The sequence below is a fragment of the Aspergillus oryzae genome, chromosome 4, assembly GCF_000184455.2.
Source record: "Aspergillus oryzae RIB40 DNA, chromosome 4".
NCBI classification, from domain to species: Eukaryota; Fungi; Ascomycota; class Eurotiomycetes; order Eurotiales; family Aspergillaceae; genus Aspergillus; species Aspergillus oryzae.
The window spans coordinates 4,366,088-4,380,288 of NC_036438.1; the positions used below are offsets into that span (position 1 = coordinate 4,366,088).

The window sequence follows — 14,201 nt, forward strand, 5'->3', positions numbered from 1 at the left end:
CGAGTCCTAAAGGCTAACACAGCCCAGCAGCCTTTGCTCAGCTGCTTGCTCCTCGGGGTCGAAAAAATGGCGAACTCCCTTTGTGATTTCGAATGATTATCTATGCCAATCACTGCAAGAGTAAAAGGCTTTCATGGTTGAGTGGACACAAACACCATGGGGCAAGCAGAGAGTTACGAAGGCAATATCAACTGCCCTGTAAATCGCTACCGCTACTCTCCGTTACCCCAGGGATGTATCCGGCTACTGCGTCTCCTGCCTAGCGAGAAGAGCGATTCGCGTCTACAGGGTCATCTGTTCAATTATCCTCTAGGGCTGTTAGCAGCCAAAACGCACCTGTACGAGGCTTTGTCCTATGTCTGGGGTGACTTAAATAACAGTCGATTAATCTCATTAGGAAATTATGATTTCCCCGTTACAAAAAATCTCCACACAGCTCTGCTGTATTTTCGTGACCAATACATTGAGCGAATCATCTGGGTTGATGCGGTTTGCATAAATCAGGAGGATCTCAATGAGAAGGGAGAACAGGTTCGACGCATGGCTGAGATATACAGTAAAGCCAGTCGGGTGATTGTTTGGCTCGGGCATATGGAGAATCATAGTAATGAAGCACTTGAGGCAATACGGATCGCTGCTCAGAGACCGCATGGCGTGGACGACAAACTTACCAGGGAGGCAGTATTCTGTTTGCTCCGGCGACCATGGTTTGAACGCATATGGGTATTCTATGACCCACCCACCAAACTAGAGTTTCCTGTTTCTGATAATTATAATACAGGTCCTTCAGGAGGTTGCCTCCGCACGACAGATCTTAATAAAGGGTGGAGATACAGAGATGGACGGTCATGTTTTCTGCACGGGTCTTACATCTAAATCATTCGAATACCTTTATAAAGATTTCCCTGATTTACATACCGTGGTCCGCCCTGTGATATTCCTCATGAGCGAATCATTATTTCGGCCAAAAGTGGTAGAGAGGACATCCAACGAATTCTCATTGAATATACGCCCTCTCGGCGAACTACTTGACATGTACCACACCCGTAAAGCTACCAAGCAACATGATAAGCTGTTTGCCTTGATAGGCATGTCCTCTGACGCCTCGATCCCGACTTGATCTACTGCCTGACTATAGCACACCATGGGCACGGCTTTTTGAGCGGCTCATTCGATATCTGCTTTGGGGTGATGTGGCAATCAGAACTTGTGATGCATCTGAACGAGTTTTAATAAGTGGCTCGGGCTATATTCTCGGCAAGGTGCTGTCAGTGACAAGTAGTCAGCATGAGGATGGACAGGATGTGGGTTTGGCTACAAGAGATATAGATGGAAGTTTTGGACCCGAAACACAGTGGCGCCTACCAGCTATAGCAAAGCCCGTTCAGGTGGGCGACTTAATTTGCCAGCTACGTGGAGCGGCGAAGCCTACAATAATTCGTCTATGCCATGATCACTTTTCCATAATACTGATTGCGCCATCTCTGGAACTTAAGCAGCCGGTGTCCGACACTTCATTGGTCTTTTTTCTTTCCTGGGATTGGCAGGATGCCCATGGGAAGCTGTCGAATCTGGACGATGCCCAGAGGCCCGTGGATTACAGCTTACCTTGGCACTGGGGCAACCAGTGTGCGGCCTGTTCAAGTGAATTGCATGAATTGTGGTGCACTGGTCTAATATTGGACGAAGCAGAGGAGTATCGACTTGCAGAAAACAAACTTCAACAAGTCCTGTCAGGGTATGAGGAAACCATTGGGGCAGAGGATCCGCGAACGCTGGTGTGCATGGATAAGCTCGCATTGATACACAAGAAATTAGGGTTATTGAATGACGAGGAGCCGAATATGGTGCCTGAAGAGTTACGTGGGTTAAGACTTTCCGAACTCAGCTCGCTCAATGACTGGACTTTGAGACTCAAGTTCAAGCAAAAAGGTTCGTTTTAACCCCCAACGCAGAGATATTTCCCGAAACGACTGCCTTCGGCCCGGTTGGTGACTGGTTATTTCAGGAGTTATCCGTTACGGAACTGCATTCAGGATCAATATCCCTGGTGTTGAGAGAGCTGTCTTACTCACTGCCAGGCGTAATCTCGCCGATGAACAAGGTCGTTTATCACAGGATTTAGAAATTTACAACGAACATGGTCGGAATAAGTTGAGAGACATTGGGCATAAAGAGGTATTTCTCTCCGCGTTCGACCCGAGATCTGCGAGCGATACGGGCGTGTATTCAGGCTATGGAGCAATTCTGTTTGATAAGGAGGCCGAATCTTATCTTGGTGGTTATGGTTTTTCCCTAGAATTGGGTCAGGCCAATCTGGAAGGCGACGGCCTGGGGGTTTGCGGTTATTTGAAACAGGACACGCTTTCAAGAAGCACAGGGCTGTGCCTTAGTTGTCAGGATGACCGCATGACATACAACGCCATAACAATGCCAGGGATGAGCGGATCGCCTGTATTCTTGTCTCGTAATGGAGATGCCACCGCCGTCGGCATTCAGTGAGCCCCTGCCCCCATTATGCCTTTCTTCCATTCTACCCTGCGTTTGAAGACTGATTGCGTAAAATTCCACGTAGCATCGACTCATGTGACGTGGGCGGATGGTGCATGCGCCTTACTGTCGAGGTTTTGGAGGAAATATTTGGCTGGGCTAAAGCCATGTACACAAACAAATGTTTGAGAATATCTTCAACGGCAAGATTGCCCCAAGAAGGTATTTATCTTCACTTTCCGGATCATGAGCACGCTATTGCAGCAATAGGTGAACAAGTCCCACCGACTATATTCAATATTCTTCCCTTGTATGCGCCAAGCGGAACCGGTTGCAGCGAGTTCTACGTGTTTCGCTTTCGAGTGCCTCCCAAGTGGACACGTCCAAACAAGAAATGGGTGCAATGGCACATTAAAAACAATGCTGTCAGACTGACAAGCTATCTGCGGAAGTCTTGTATAGTGAAGTTTCACTCGATAGTAGAAAGGGGGCCAAATACTTTTCGGGTTTTCGTCGATGACAGTGAACTCGCGATACGTGTCCAGCAGAACCGCAGGGTGTATTCTACAAGAGTCTTGTTTGTTACTAGGGGAATACCAAGGTTGTCTTGGCCATACGTGAGTGTGCAAGCATCAAGCTTTTATTATTTGTGAAACGGAGCTCACCTAATATTAGTTCAATCATTTCACTCTTGAAGCGGGAGCTGCGAATTAGGTGTGGTTGAGAACGGAAAGGGAGGGATAGACTTTTGTTATACCTGGATACGACCTATGAAGCTTCTCCCATTGTGGACGGTGGGCATTAAATCTAATGTATGTATGATAATTTACCAGTCGTCCAATCTACTTGAGACTGGGACGTCTCTTGTACTTTTTAGCAGTTGAAATGGTTCAAGTCTATCAGCTTGACCACAGTACTAAACCTCTATATAAATTTTATACTAGCCTTCTTGAGCCATGTCATACACTCTTCTGTAGTAGAAAAGACCAAATCTTATGTTTCCCCTTCGCCAGCAGCAAGCCTAGCTATCAAAGACTTGTAGTCTAGGCTTACGAGTACATCGTGGCCGTGGCCCTCAACGCACTTAGGATGTATTCTGCTGCTGGACCAACACAGGACTCTTGGAAATATAGGTATGACCAAGAGCGCTATAAGCGCAGCGGATCTACTGTCCAATGCAATCCTACGTTTGATCTGCGTGTTCATACTCTATGGAAGTTCACAACAATAGTCGACCCACTCAATCATGCAACTCAAGTAAACAACAATTGAGCACCTTCAGGACTCACAAGCACGCCATTTTTCGTGCCCCGTATACAATCGCCAAGGCTGCGTATATTAATGGTGACATCACCATTGTATACTGTCGCATAGAAGTGCAGAAGGCCTTAATCTCCAAGTGGGTCAATCTCTACTACAAAAGCTCATGACAGCGGCTGTATGATCCGGTCAAAAAAAAAGCCATGGTATTAATTAAGCACAGTTGACAGCTAAGAGTGGTGGAAGGTAAAATTGTCATGGGTGGTACATCAGCCAACGTATCATTTCGAACCAAACGGGACTCATCCACGGTTTGGAAAGAGTGTAACCCTACTCCGGAGTACATATACCTGCTGTTTGCGGCCTAGCAAAATTCCATATTTGTATACTCTTGACGCAATGTACTGTGAAAAAAGTATTAACTCCTCGTTTCAGCTCTTCGTGTTGCTACAATTAAAATTCTGTTGGTCGCCGCCGTTATGCGCACCCAATACTATGTATCCCTGACTATGATCCAATTCGCCTTGATCAACCTATCGCTTATACCTCTCGTTACATTTGAACCATAATGGGTCGTGCGTACGTTGAAAATTACCTCGACACATAATTCCAAGAGGGGAGCTCTAACAAGCTATAGATGGGTCGGAAGACCGCCCTTGTCACCGGATGAACTTCAGAAGATTGGCCCTCAGGCGCGAAAATGGGCTGCCGAGGTACTACTACACTCCATTTCTATTATTCCAGATCTATCGATGCTAACACATACTGCTCTAAGCAAATCCTGAACGTATGGAGACGGGGAAAAGACATTAATGACCCGAGGGCCCTATGGGGTGACGAGGTACGTTTTAGCTGGAAGAAGTACGCGGTCTTTTATCTGACCATCTCATGTAGTTGGAGTATGTAATGGTACAATTCGACCCTTCGCAATCTCGTGCAACGGCCGTACTGGATCAAGAGAACGTCTTAAGTCGGTGGAATGATCAGGTTTCCAGCAAGTTAGGGTAAGTGAAGATTTGTTCTTGACTGGGGCTCGGTAACGACAACGGACCTTTCAATTGACACGGAATTTAGGGAAACTCTCAAAGACGAGTACATGGATCTGCAGCCAGAATGGACGAACTTTTCGGTCGAGTCAACCCCTTCGAAGCCATACACCGACGAAACACGGGATCTCCTCAATGTCGAGAGGAACATGAAACGGAGGTAAGTAGGCAGGCTGAGCGTTAGCTACCCCAACGGTCTAACCATTACAGACGAGCATTAATCAAAGATCTTTTGGGGCCTACACAATATCCCCTGACCATTGCTCACTTTCCGCGCTTGGGTACCAAAGGCCAATTCACGACCCCCCACTATCACACCTCGCAGAGAGACATTCATCACAGAATGATACCACCTCAAGTGGAGGCTCCGGGGCTTCGGTATGTCTATACAAACCAACAAGTCCTTAGTCGACGACAACGTCCATTCCGCCTCCATGCCCCAATATATAGGGATCGGAACACGCCGCGACCTTTTATAGATGAAGACTGCTTAGCCGAAGGAGCATTGTTGAGGAAAGATAATGTCTATCTCGAAGGGCAGGCGTTTGGTGTAGCATGCTGCGCACTCCAGATCACAGTTCAAGCTGCAAATGAACCTGACGTGAGATGGCTACACGACCAATTAGTCGTTCTAGGTCCTATAATGCTAGCTTTAACTGCAGCATCCCCTATCTATAAAGGTTATCTGGCTAATACAGATTCGCGATGGGACTACCTAGCTGCCAGTTTTGATATCCGTACTCAAGAGGAAGAGTGCAAATTCCTGGGGACTCCTAAGCAATGTTGTTCAAGTCCACTAATGCGCTGGTCTTCCAACCGGGTGTACCTCTCTCATGAACGACCAGCGGGTATAGCAAATGCCTGTGGGCAAGTTCAGGTGGACGAATCAGCAAGACGACAGCTTCTCGATGGGGGAATGGACGAAACCATAGCTTCGTACTTTTCCAACCTTCTATGGCACGATCCGCTGTGGCTAAATCAAGATGCAATCGAACTGAGCAGCCCGGACACCACTCATATATTCGAGAAGTTTCAACATGGAGTGTGGAGGCATGTTCACCTGAAAATGCCGGAAGCTAGCACAGGGTCTGGATGGCGGGTTGAGTTCCGCCCCATGGAAGTTCAACCCAAGGATTCGGAAAACGCAGCATTCGCGGTGTTCATGTTATTATTGTCCAGGGCCATATTGGCGTACCGGTTGAACTTCTATATCCCCATCGATTTAGTGACGGAGTCCATGCAACGAGCACAAAAGCTTGATGCCGTGACTAAGGAACGCATTTGGTTTCGGGGACGGGACTGGGCTCCAGATGGGCTGGATTCTATTCAATGCAATCCTCAACACGGCTGCGCTCAGTCACAAAAGGAAGACGTATATGCTCTAATGACCATTGATGAGATCATCAACGGCGAGCACTCGATGTCACCGGCTCGATTCCCTGGACTAGTCCCCATCGTTCGATCATATCTGTTGGAACGGGATTTGCTTCCCAATGAAGAAGCCAAGCTGATGCAATATCTCAATCTCATCAGTTGTCGGGCGAGTGGTAGTCTGCCAACTCCTGCCAGGTGGATGAGAGACTTTGTTGCTAAGCATGAAGACTATCAACATGATAGCGTTGTGAGCGAAAGGATCTGCTATGATATGCTGAGAGAAGTTGTGAATATGAATGAAGCTGATTGAGTCTGCTTAGATGTATTAGCAAATAGCATTTAAGCTTAAAAAAAAGTCATGTTAAGAAGTAGCATCAGATACACATCTTCATAGAACGGTTTCTCTTTTTCCCTCACGTGTTATGTGTTTAGATCAAGGGCCCACTGCCTTCTCTGTAAGACGTTCGTATTTGCACAGGGCATTTGGTGATGCAGGATTTCCTCACTTGATCTCTTTAGTGAAGCCAGAAGAAATTGATTTGTCGCATTTCTCGCTCGCTCGGATTTTCTACATCTCATCTTGTGCACATGTGGAGCAGATATGTAGAAAATAATTGATTTGTTTATCAGGCACCTGACGAGTGGAAGTTGGGGGCCTTCATATAGACAGTCTAATACAAACATTCTCAAGACTACGTGTAAATTCCAAAGGTAAAGGACCTAAGAAACAAACAATTGAGGGTGAGTTAAGCGGCTGGCAAAGTATCAAAAATTCGCCAATATATATATGCGAGTATGACCTCAGTGCTAGACGCCACCAGGGCCAAGAACTTTTTATTTTCTCGTGAATTATGCGCAAAGATCGACTTCCTAAAGGTTTCTCCATAACGTCCATATACTTCTGTCCTGCCAGCCATTCGCCATATCCCATGTTACCGAGAGAATTTGATAGACAGGACACAAGTTGCTGATTAAATGTTTGTATGCTTATAGAGCAAAAAGTATAGGCATAATTCCAACAAGCATCCGATGTGGTGTAATGGTTAACATCGCTGTCTCTCACACAGCAGCTCGGGGTTCGATTCCCCGCATCGGAATTATCTTTTTCTTTTTCGTTTCCCCGTTCTTCGTTTCTTCTCCTTGTTCTTCCTTGTCTCTCTCTGTTGGATTTCTTTTGTGTCTCGTAGTTATCTTTGTTCAATTCATTCTTTAGTGCGGTCAACTCCTAGCCAATAAAATCGAGACGCGCCCTAGCCTGAATGCACAGCACCTCAGTCATTGGACATCAATTTAGCGTTTCCTCTTTCTGTGCCATATACTCATAGTTTGACATCTATGTAAGCATTTTTGCTATCATTTGTCACACTGGGACGTATCCAAGGGAACGGGTGTGGCTCACATACTAATAGACATTGATGAACCGTGTTCTAGGCTGTTTCCATTTCCTCCGCGTGAGTATACTTCGTAGGTACCATATAAGCACCTCGGTAGAGCCTCTACCGATACTAACTAGAGGACTATAGACACTCATCTCTATGTTGATAAGCCGTATGGTCACGAGAATTCATTAGCAACAGCACCCGGAAGGATTCCGGGAAGCATCCGGACGAACACCAGGACGGATGCAACGATAGACTTCTATATAGAAAACGTAATAAGATCCTCCTCATCTCCTTCAATAGTATATTTAGTGCTCCAAAATAAGTGGGAAAAAATCATCATGTATTGCGACGACTACCATCATCTTCTGCGTATCGACCTTCATACGCATATTATGCCACCCTCTCTACCAGATCTCTCATCATATCCCTCAAACTCCACAGATTCCCCATGGTTATCTCTCCGTCCAAACACCAAGAACCCAGAAGATACCGACATGTACGTAGGCGATCACTTTTTCCGCACCGTCAACAGGAACTGCTACGATGTCAACACACGTCTGGCAGAGATGGACGCAGCAGGAACCGACATCCAAGTACTCAGCACGATCCCTATTCTCTTCTTTTACGATCAGCCTGCGGAGCCGGTCACAATCCTAGCCAGGCACTTGAACAACCACATCGCTGCTCTCTGCGCACAACATCCCGCCCGTTTTCTAGGCCTAGCAACAGTACCACTGCAGGATGTCCCAGCAGCGATAGCAGAGCTGCATCGAGCGAAGAACGAGCTCCACCTACATGGCGTGGAAATCGGCACTACGATCGACGGAATGACGCTAGATGACCCACAGTTAGACCCGTTCTGGCAGGCATGCGAGGAGCTCGAAATGCCCATCTTCATCCACCCGCTGGGTTATACCTGGCCAAAAGAGAACCCGAAACTCTGGTCTAAGTACTGGAGTTCGTGGCTGGTCGGCATGCCCAGCGAGACGGCGCTTGCTTTGCATCTCCTTATTTGCTCGGGGACGCTGTTACGATTTCCCCGGCTTCGGCTTTGCTTTGCTCATGCGGGCGGTTCTTTCCCTGCGTTGCTGGGGCGTATTCAGCATGGATATGACTGTCGGCCGGATCTTGTAGCTACTGATGCAGGCGGTGTCACTCCGATGGAGCACGCAACAGTGCGTGATAATATCTGGATTGACAGTCTTACTCATGATGTTGATCTTCTCGAGTTTTTGGTGAAGAAGGTCGGTGCACATCGGATCGTTATGGGTAGCGATTATCCGTTTCCGTTGGGTGAAGTTCCCGAAGCTGGTAGAATGATTGCACGGGATAAGCGCTTGGAGAAATTCCTGTCGTGGAAGCAAAGGGCGGATATGTTGGCTGGTAATGCTCTGCGATTTCTCAATCTGGATCCCGATGAGAAATGGAGAGATTTAGTGGAAATGCGATTGAGGGCTTCTGAGAAGGGGCATGGCTCCAAGCACTACTTGTCTTAGTCTCTGTCTTTCTTTCCTCATTCTCCTTCTACTTTTTTTTCGTTTTGCTTTCTGGTAAATATTATGGAGACATGATTTATGACCAAGAATAGTCTTAGTGTTTTAGGCGTAATGAGCAATATACTAGTAAAATGCCACGAGTTTGATACGCTTTGTGTATGAACAACTTCCTCACTCATATATTCTCTAGTTGAATCATAAGAATCTAATTCTACATTAGTCAATTTCTGTGAGAGACGACCGGTTTAACGAACTTCGAATTCCAAGGATGAGTAGGGCTGTGTCAAAGCTTTCCTCAGGCTTTCCTACGTGCATACCAGACAGGACTGAAGGTAATTTCACACAGGCAGCTATGTAGAGCTCTATGCAAGAAACTTCCATCCCCACATCGAAGCCCAACTTGTTGACCTATTGTTTCCACAGAATACGTGGAATAGCCTTACCGAATCTAATCAACCCGCCCAAGTATCGGTCGAAAGTTCGTAGTAGAAAGAGCACGATTTCAGACTGTTCAACTATGTACATGATTAACACAGAGGCATTAGCTTACGTGTATTTTACGCACTATCAGCACTACTGAAGCTAATAGTATCGCTTCGAGCGGATTAACATCCGCCATCCGTATCCGTCGGATCTACTTCCGCTTCCTCGGGTGATGAGCCCTAACTGTAGTGAGGGGAAACAGACGCTTCTCCAAGATGTTTTTGAGTTACAAGAAGGAAGTAAGATGTGTGTGTCTGTAGAATATGTCAGGCGCACCTATAATGTCTAAGTTTCAGACCCAAAGGGACAGAGCCCTATAGCCCGGCGGTCCCATTGTCAAGCGCAGTGAACTTATATGTTACGTTATCGTGTATATCTTCTTGGTGGTAGACAGTAGTATTCTTTCCACCTCATATTATTTGAATCCACCAAAATGATTCCTCCATTCTCTTTTGCATCGTGGGTAGCGGAGAATGAGGACAAACTCCATCCACCGGTCAACAATTACTGTCTCTACTCTGGCGAGGACTTTACTCTGATGGTTGTTGGGGGACCTAATTCTCGGAATGACTATCATGGTATCAGTCCCTTTGATAACTTTGCTTCAAAACATACGCTCTAGGGGTTTTCATTATGGTAGTCAACCAAACCGAAGAATGGTTCTACCAAGTCAAAGGCGACATGCTACTGCGTATCGTTGAGAATAATACAACCTTTCGCGATATATCTATTAAAGAGGGCGAAATGTTCTTACTTCCCGGTTCGTGTGGATAGCACCATCGCAAAACGGCCTTATGCTAATGTAACAGGAAACACGCCGCATAACCCAGTCCGATTCAGAGACACGATCGGACTAGTTATGGAACGCAAGCGACCAGAAGATTCTTTAGACCGTCTACGGTGGTACTGCAGCAAGGGAAAGCATAAAAAACCAACAATTATACGCGAAGAAATTTTTCACTGTGCTGATCTGGGTACGCAATTGAAGCCATTGATTGAGAGATGGCAGATTGATGAGGAGAGTCGGCGATGTGGGGCCTGTGGAGCGATCGCGGACCCGAAATAGCTCTTTGGTTATTATGGAGCGTGGTGGTAGTTGATCTACATGGTTTACTTGGTCCCTGAATTGTTAGAGTGGTGGAGTTGAAGGTATCCCATATAACCCTTTTGGGACAGTAGACAACCCTAAGCAAATATCGTCAACTCCATAGTTCTTAGAATAGCAACACCAATGCCCCCTTTCAGGTTGTTCTCCAGGTTTCGGATTATCTCTAGCGAGATTGTTTATCTTAGTGGATTCTTGGCATTATTTACAGCCGGAAGACAGGATCAGACCACACTCACTTGACCGGATAACATCCGATGCATTGCCTGCATTCCGTCGTCGCCGGATATGTCCCCCAATTTCTCTCTTTTCTCTTTTCCTGGTGTTATGTGACCTATATTAATCTTAAGTAAGTCGCCGAAGAGTTACAATTGCCATGTCTCCACACCTGTGGGAACTCGATACCCTTGAAGATGCGGAGGGCCATCTCCAGCGGCTCGATTTCCAGCCCTTCAAGCTCCAAAACCTCGTCAATGGCAACCTCGTCCCTCACCCCCACAATTGGATTGATTCTATGAACCCCAAGACCGGCCTCCACTTTGCATGCATCCCAAACAGCACTCCCGAGCAAATCGACCAAGCCGTCAAAGCCGCCGACGCAGCCTTTCCTGCGTGGTCTGCCACACCTCCCTCGCAACGATCACAATACCTCCAGCGCATTGCTTCGAGAATCGAAGAACAGCGGGAATTGTTCGCTGTCTGGGAAAGCATCGACCAGGGAAAGACCTTGACGCGCGCGAGAGTGGAGATTGATCGCGCGGTGTCTAATTTCCGGTGGGACAATTCCGGAATCGCTTTCCATACTTGTGTTTGTTGAATTAACGTATGCGACGGGGCAGATACTTTGCGACTTATATCCTGCACCAAGAAACCCATGCTCGATTAACAGATACCAATGTTTTGACCTATGAACATCGATCACCGAAGGGTGTCTTCGCGCTTATTTCGCCATGGAACATGCCGTTGTATCTTCTTACGTGGAAGATCGCGCCCTGTCTGGCCTTTGGGTGTACGGCTGTAGCGAAGCCGAGCGAGTTGACTAGCGTGACAGCCTACCGTATGTGATACACACCTTTGACTGCAAGGAGGCCTGACCGACCTGATAGATATCCAGTCCTCTCGGCTGTATTCCAAGATGTCGGACTCCCTCCCGGTGTAATAAACTTGGTATACGGAGCTGGAAACCCCACCGGCTCAGCTCTAGTTCGCCATCCGCTCATCAAAGGCATCTCTTTTACCGGGGGCACAGCCACAGGCCGACAAATCCGCCGCGATACCGTCGACGACATCGGAAAGCACCTATCGCTTGAACTAGGCGGGAAAAACCCTACTCTCGTGTTTGACGACGTTGACATGGACAAGGCCGTCGCGACCGCAGCGGCTGCTGCGTTTGAGAATCAAGGAGAGGTACTACCCAGCCTAAAGCCTCCACCTCAGAAAGTCAAGGACTAACAATATCCAGATCTGTCTCTGTGGTTCCCGGATATATATCCAGAGGAGAATCTGGTCGGAGTTCGTATCGCGCTTCGTCTCATATGTCAAAGAGCATTACGAACTAGGCAACACAGTCGGTGCTGTAGTCTCTTTGCCACATTATAACAAAATCCGGTCGTATCTCTCTCTAGCTGCGGAAGACCCCGTCAGCGTGTTTCATCTCGGTTCTATACCACCGGAAAACCCGGAAGGAGGGTTCTGGATAGAACCTGCTGTTTTGACGGTGTCGGAGTCGAGTCCGTTGTTGACGGACGAGATCTTTGGTCCAGTTGTTACTCTTACTCCTTTTGATACGGAGGAGGAAGCAATTCAGAAGGCGAATAATAGTCAGTATGGACTGGCTAGTATCTTGTTGACTAAGGATGGGGCGCGCATGCGCCGTGTCGGTGAGAGGCTGGAGGCTGGGTTGGTGTGGGTCAATTGTTGGCTGGTTCGGGAATTGGGGACGCCGTTCGGAGGGATGAAGGCTTCCGGCATAGGAAGAGAGGGGGGTCAGTATAGTAGGGAGGTGTTTACCTCTGTGCGCACGTTGCATATTCCGCAGGTATAGACGGGCTGTTCCGATGTCGGTGTGGATACTAGTCTTTTATTGTTTCTCAATATGCACTGCTCAGTTGCTCAACATGTTCAATACGAGTTTCCGTTTTGTTGAAGAACAATACAAATAATGTCAATTCCAAGCTCGATGTATGCCTTCTCTGAGAAAATCAACCATGCAAGGTGCTAATGAAGCGCATTATCCTTACCAAGGCATCACTGGCCGATGTAGACTTCCTCTATTGAGCAGTGTATCCCCCATCAACCGGCAAAGCAACCCCCGTCACCAAGCTGGCATCGTCGCTAGCCAGAACCACCGCCATCCGGGCAACATCATCTGGATATCCAAACCCTTTCAGGGGATGTTTCTGATGTAGTGATTCTATTGCATGAGGTGAAGCCTCCTCAAGATCGCGTGTCATAGCTGTCCATATGACTAAAGAATTGTCAGTACAAGACTGCACCCAAACCCATTCAAAGAAGAAAGAATGAAAGAAAGAAATGCATACACCCCGGACAGATAGCATTCACATGGATGCGATCAGGGCCATAATCCAGCGCCATCTGCCTAGTCAAATTGACAACAGCTCCTTTGGACGCACAATAAGCCGCTATAAAACCATGTCAGCCCAAAACCTGAGACCAACGCAAACTCCCAAGGAATAAACATACGAGAACCCAGCCCCCCTACCAGCCCCCATATCGACGCTAGGTTAATCACCCAGCCCCTATCCCCGGAAGAATGAGGCTCCTGCTTCAACATCTGCGCGATCCCATACTTGCAGCCAAGGAAGACCGACGTCGTGTTGACCCGCAGCATCGTGTCCCAGGCATGTTCGTCTGTTTCGTGGACTCGAGTCGGATTCCGGGTATCTGTGGCGATTCCGGCGTTGTTGACTAAACTATACACCTGTCAAGATATTCGCGTCCTAGTACTTGGGTAATCAAGGTAATGTGAACTTACATATCCAGCCGGCCGAACTCGGATACCGCTGTTTGTACCGCTCGTTCAAATTGTTGGGCTTCGCTGACGTCTGTTTGGACATAGATGGCTCGTCCGCCTGCTTGGATAATAGCGTCGTGGGTGGTTATCTCGGCCTCTTCGGGGACTAAGGATCGAGCGGTTAGCGATAGATCTGCGCAGACGATGTGTGCGCCCTCTTTTGCGTAACGAAGGGCAATCGCCCTTCCCATTCCTGACGAGGAACCGGTAATCAGAGCTACTTTGTTCAGGAGACGGGCCATGCTTGGTTTTGGAGGGATAGAGTGGTTAAATTGTCTACTAAGTTTTACTGCAGATCACCATCTGTATATATACCGGACGAGAAATGTGAGATTGAGATTGTGGAATATGCAAATGCCACTATTTGGAATGTCCAACCACTTAGAAGATTTCCTTTTGATCCGAGCCATGCGGGGTAGTCAGATTAGATATGGTGTTGAGATAGATAGGGTTCGACATACTGGATTGTGTAATTAACTACCTCCTAGTACTTTTCTAGCGAAGCTTTGACATGCTTTTGCTTTGAGCCTT

The 14,201-nt window shown here is 47.3% G+C and overlaps 6 protein-coding genes and 1 non-coding gene across 7 annotated transcripts; 6 read left to right on the forward strand and 1 right to left on the reverse strand.

Annotated features, from left to right (window-relative positions):
* Positions 1-156: 156 nt before the first annotated feature.
* Positions 157-2,502, forward strand: AO090102000069 (uncharacterized protein; the record flags this gene model as incomplete). The annotated part of the gene is made up of 4 exons (XM_023236991.1): positions 157-759; positions 782-1,092; positions 1,139-1,932; positions 2,009-2,502. The coding sequence occupies 4 exons, from the start codon at positions 157-159 to the stop codon at positions 2,500-2,502; spliced, it is 2,202 nt and encodes a 733-aa protein (XP_023091665.1).
* Positions 2,503-4,450: 1,948 nt separating this feature from the next.
* Positions 4,451-6,480, forward strand: AO090102000068 (glutamate--cysteine ligase; the record flags this gene model as incomplete). The annotated part of the gene is made up of 3 exons (XM_023236992.1): positions 4,451-4,591; positions 4,645-4,754; positions 5,007-6,480. The coding sequence occupies 3 exons, from the start codon at positions 4,451-4,453 to the stop codon at positions 6,478-6,480; spliced, it is 1,725 nt and encodes a 574-aa protein (XP_023091664.1).
* Positions 6,481-7,195: 715 nt separating this feature from the next.
* AO090102t00001 lies at positions 7,196-7,267 on the forward strand. The gene has a single exon. It is a non-coding gene; the product is annotated as a tRNA-Glu (tRNA).
* A 623-nt stretch (positions 7,268-7,890) lies between these two features.
* Positions 7,891-9,048, forward strand: AO090102000067 (amidohydrolase family protein; the record flags this gene model as incomplete). The annotated part of the gene is made up of 1 exon (XM_001822259.1): positions 7,891-9,048. One exon carries the CDS (start codon positions 7,891-7,893, stop codon positions 9,046-9,048), a length of 1,158 nt encoding a protein of 385 aa, XP_001822311.1.
* Positions 9,049-9,964: 916 nt separating this feature from the next.
* AO090102000066 (3-hydroxyanthranilate 3,4-dioxygenase) lies at positions 9,965-10,597 on the forward strand (the record flags this gene model as incomplete). Its single annotated transcript, XM_023236994.1, has 3 exons — positions 9,965-10,109; positions 10,154-10,291; positions 10,341-10,597. 3 exons carry the CDS (start codon positions 9,965-9,967, stop codon positions 10,595-10,597), a joined length of 540 nt encoding a protein of 179 aa, XP_023091663.1.
* A 415-nt stretch (positions 10,598-11,012) lies between these two features.
* AO090102000065 (aldehyde dehydrogenase) lies at positions 11,013-12,680 on the forward strand (the record flags this gene model as incomplete). Its single annotated transcript, XM_023236995.1, has 4 exons — positions 11,013-11,444; positions 11,564-11,693; positions 11,751-12,024; positions 12,074-12,680. 4 exons carry the CDS (start codon positions 11,013-11,015, stop codon positions 12,678-12,680), a joined length of 1,443 nt encoding a protein of 480 aa, XP_023091662.1.
* A 226-nt stretch (positions 12,681-12,906) lies between these two features.
* On the reverse strand, positions 12,907-13,912 carry AO090102000064 (SDR family NAD(P)-dependent oxidoreductase; the record flags this gene model as incomplete). The annotated part of the gene is made up of 4 exons (XM_001822256.1): positions 12,907-13,103; positions 13,177-13,278; positions 13,340-13,569; positions 13,632-13,912. The coding sequence occupies 4 exons, from the start codon at positions 13,910-13,912 to the stop codon at positions 12,907-12,909; spliced, it is 810 nt and encodes a 269-aa protein (XP_001822308.1).
* Between the last annotated feature and the right edge of the window lie 289 nt (positions 13,913-14,201).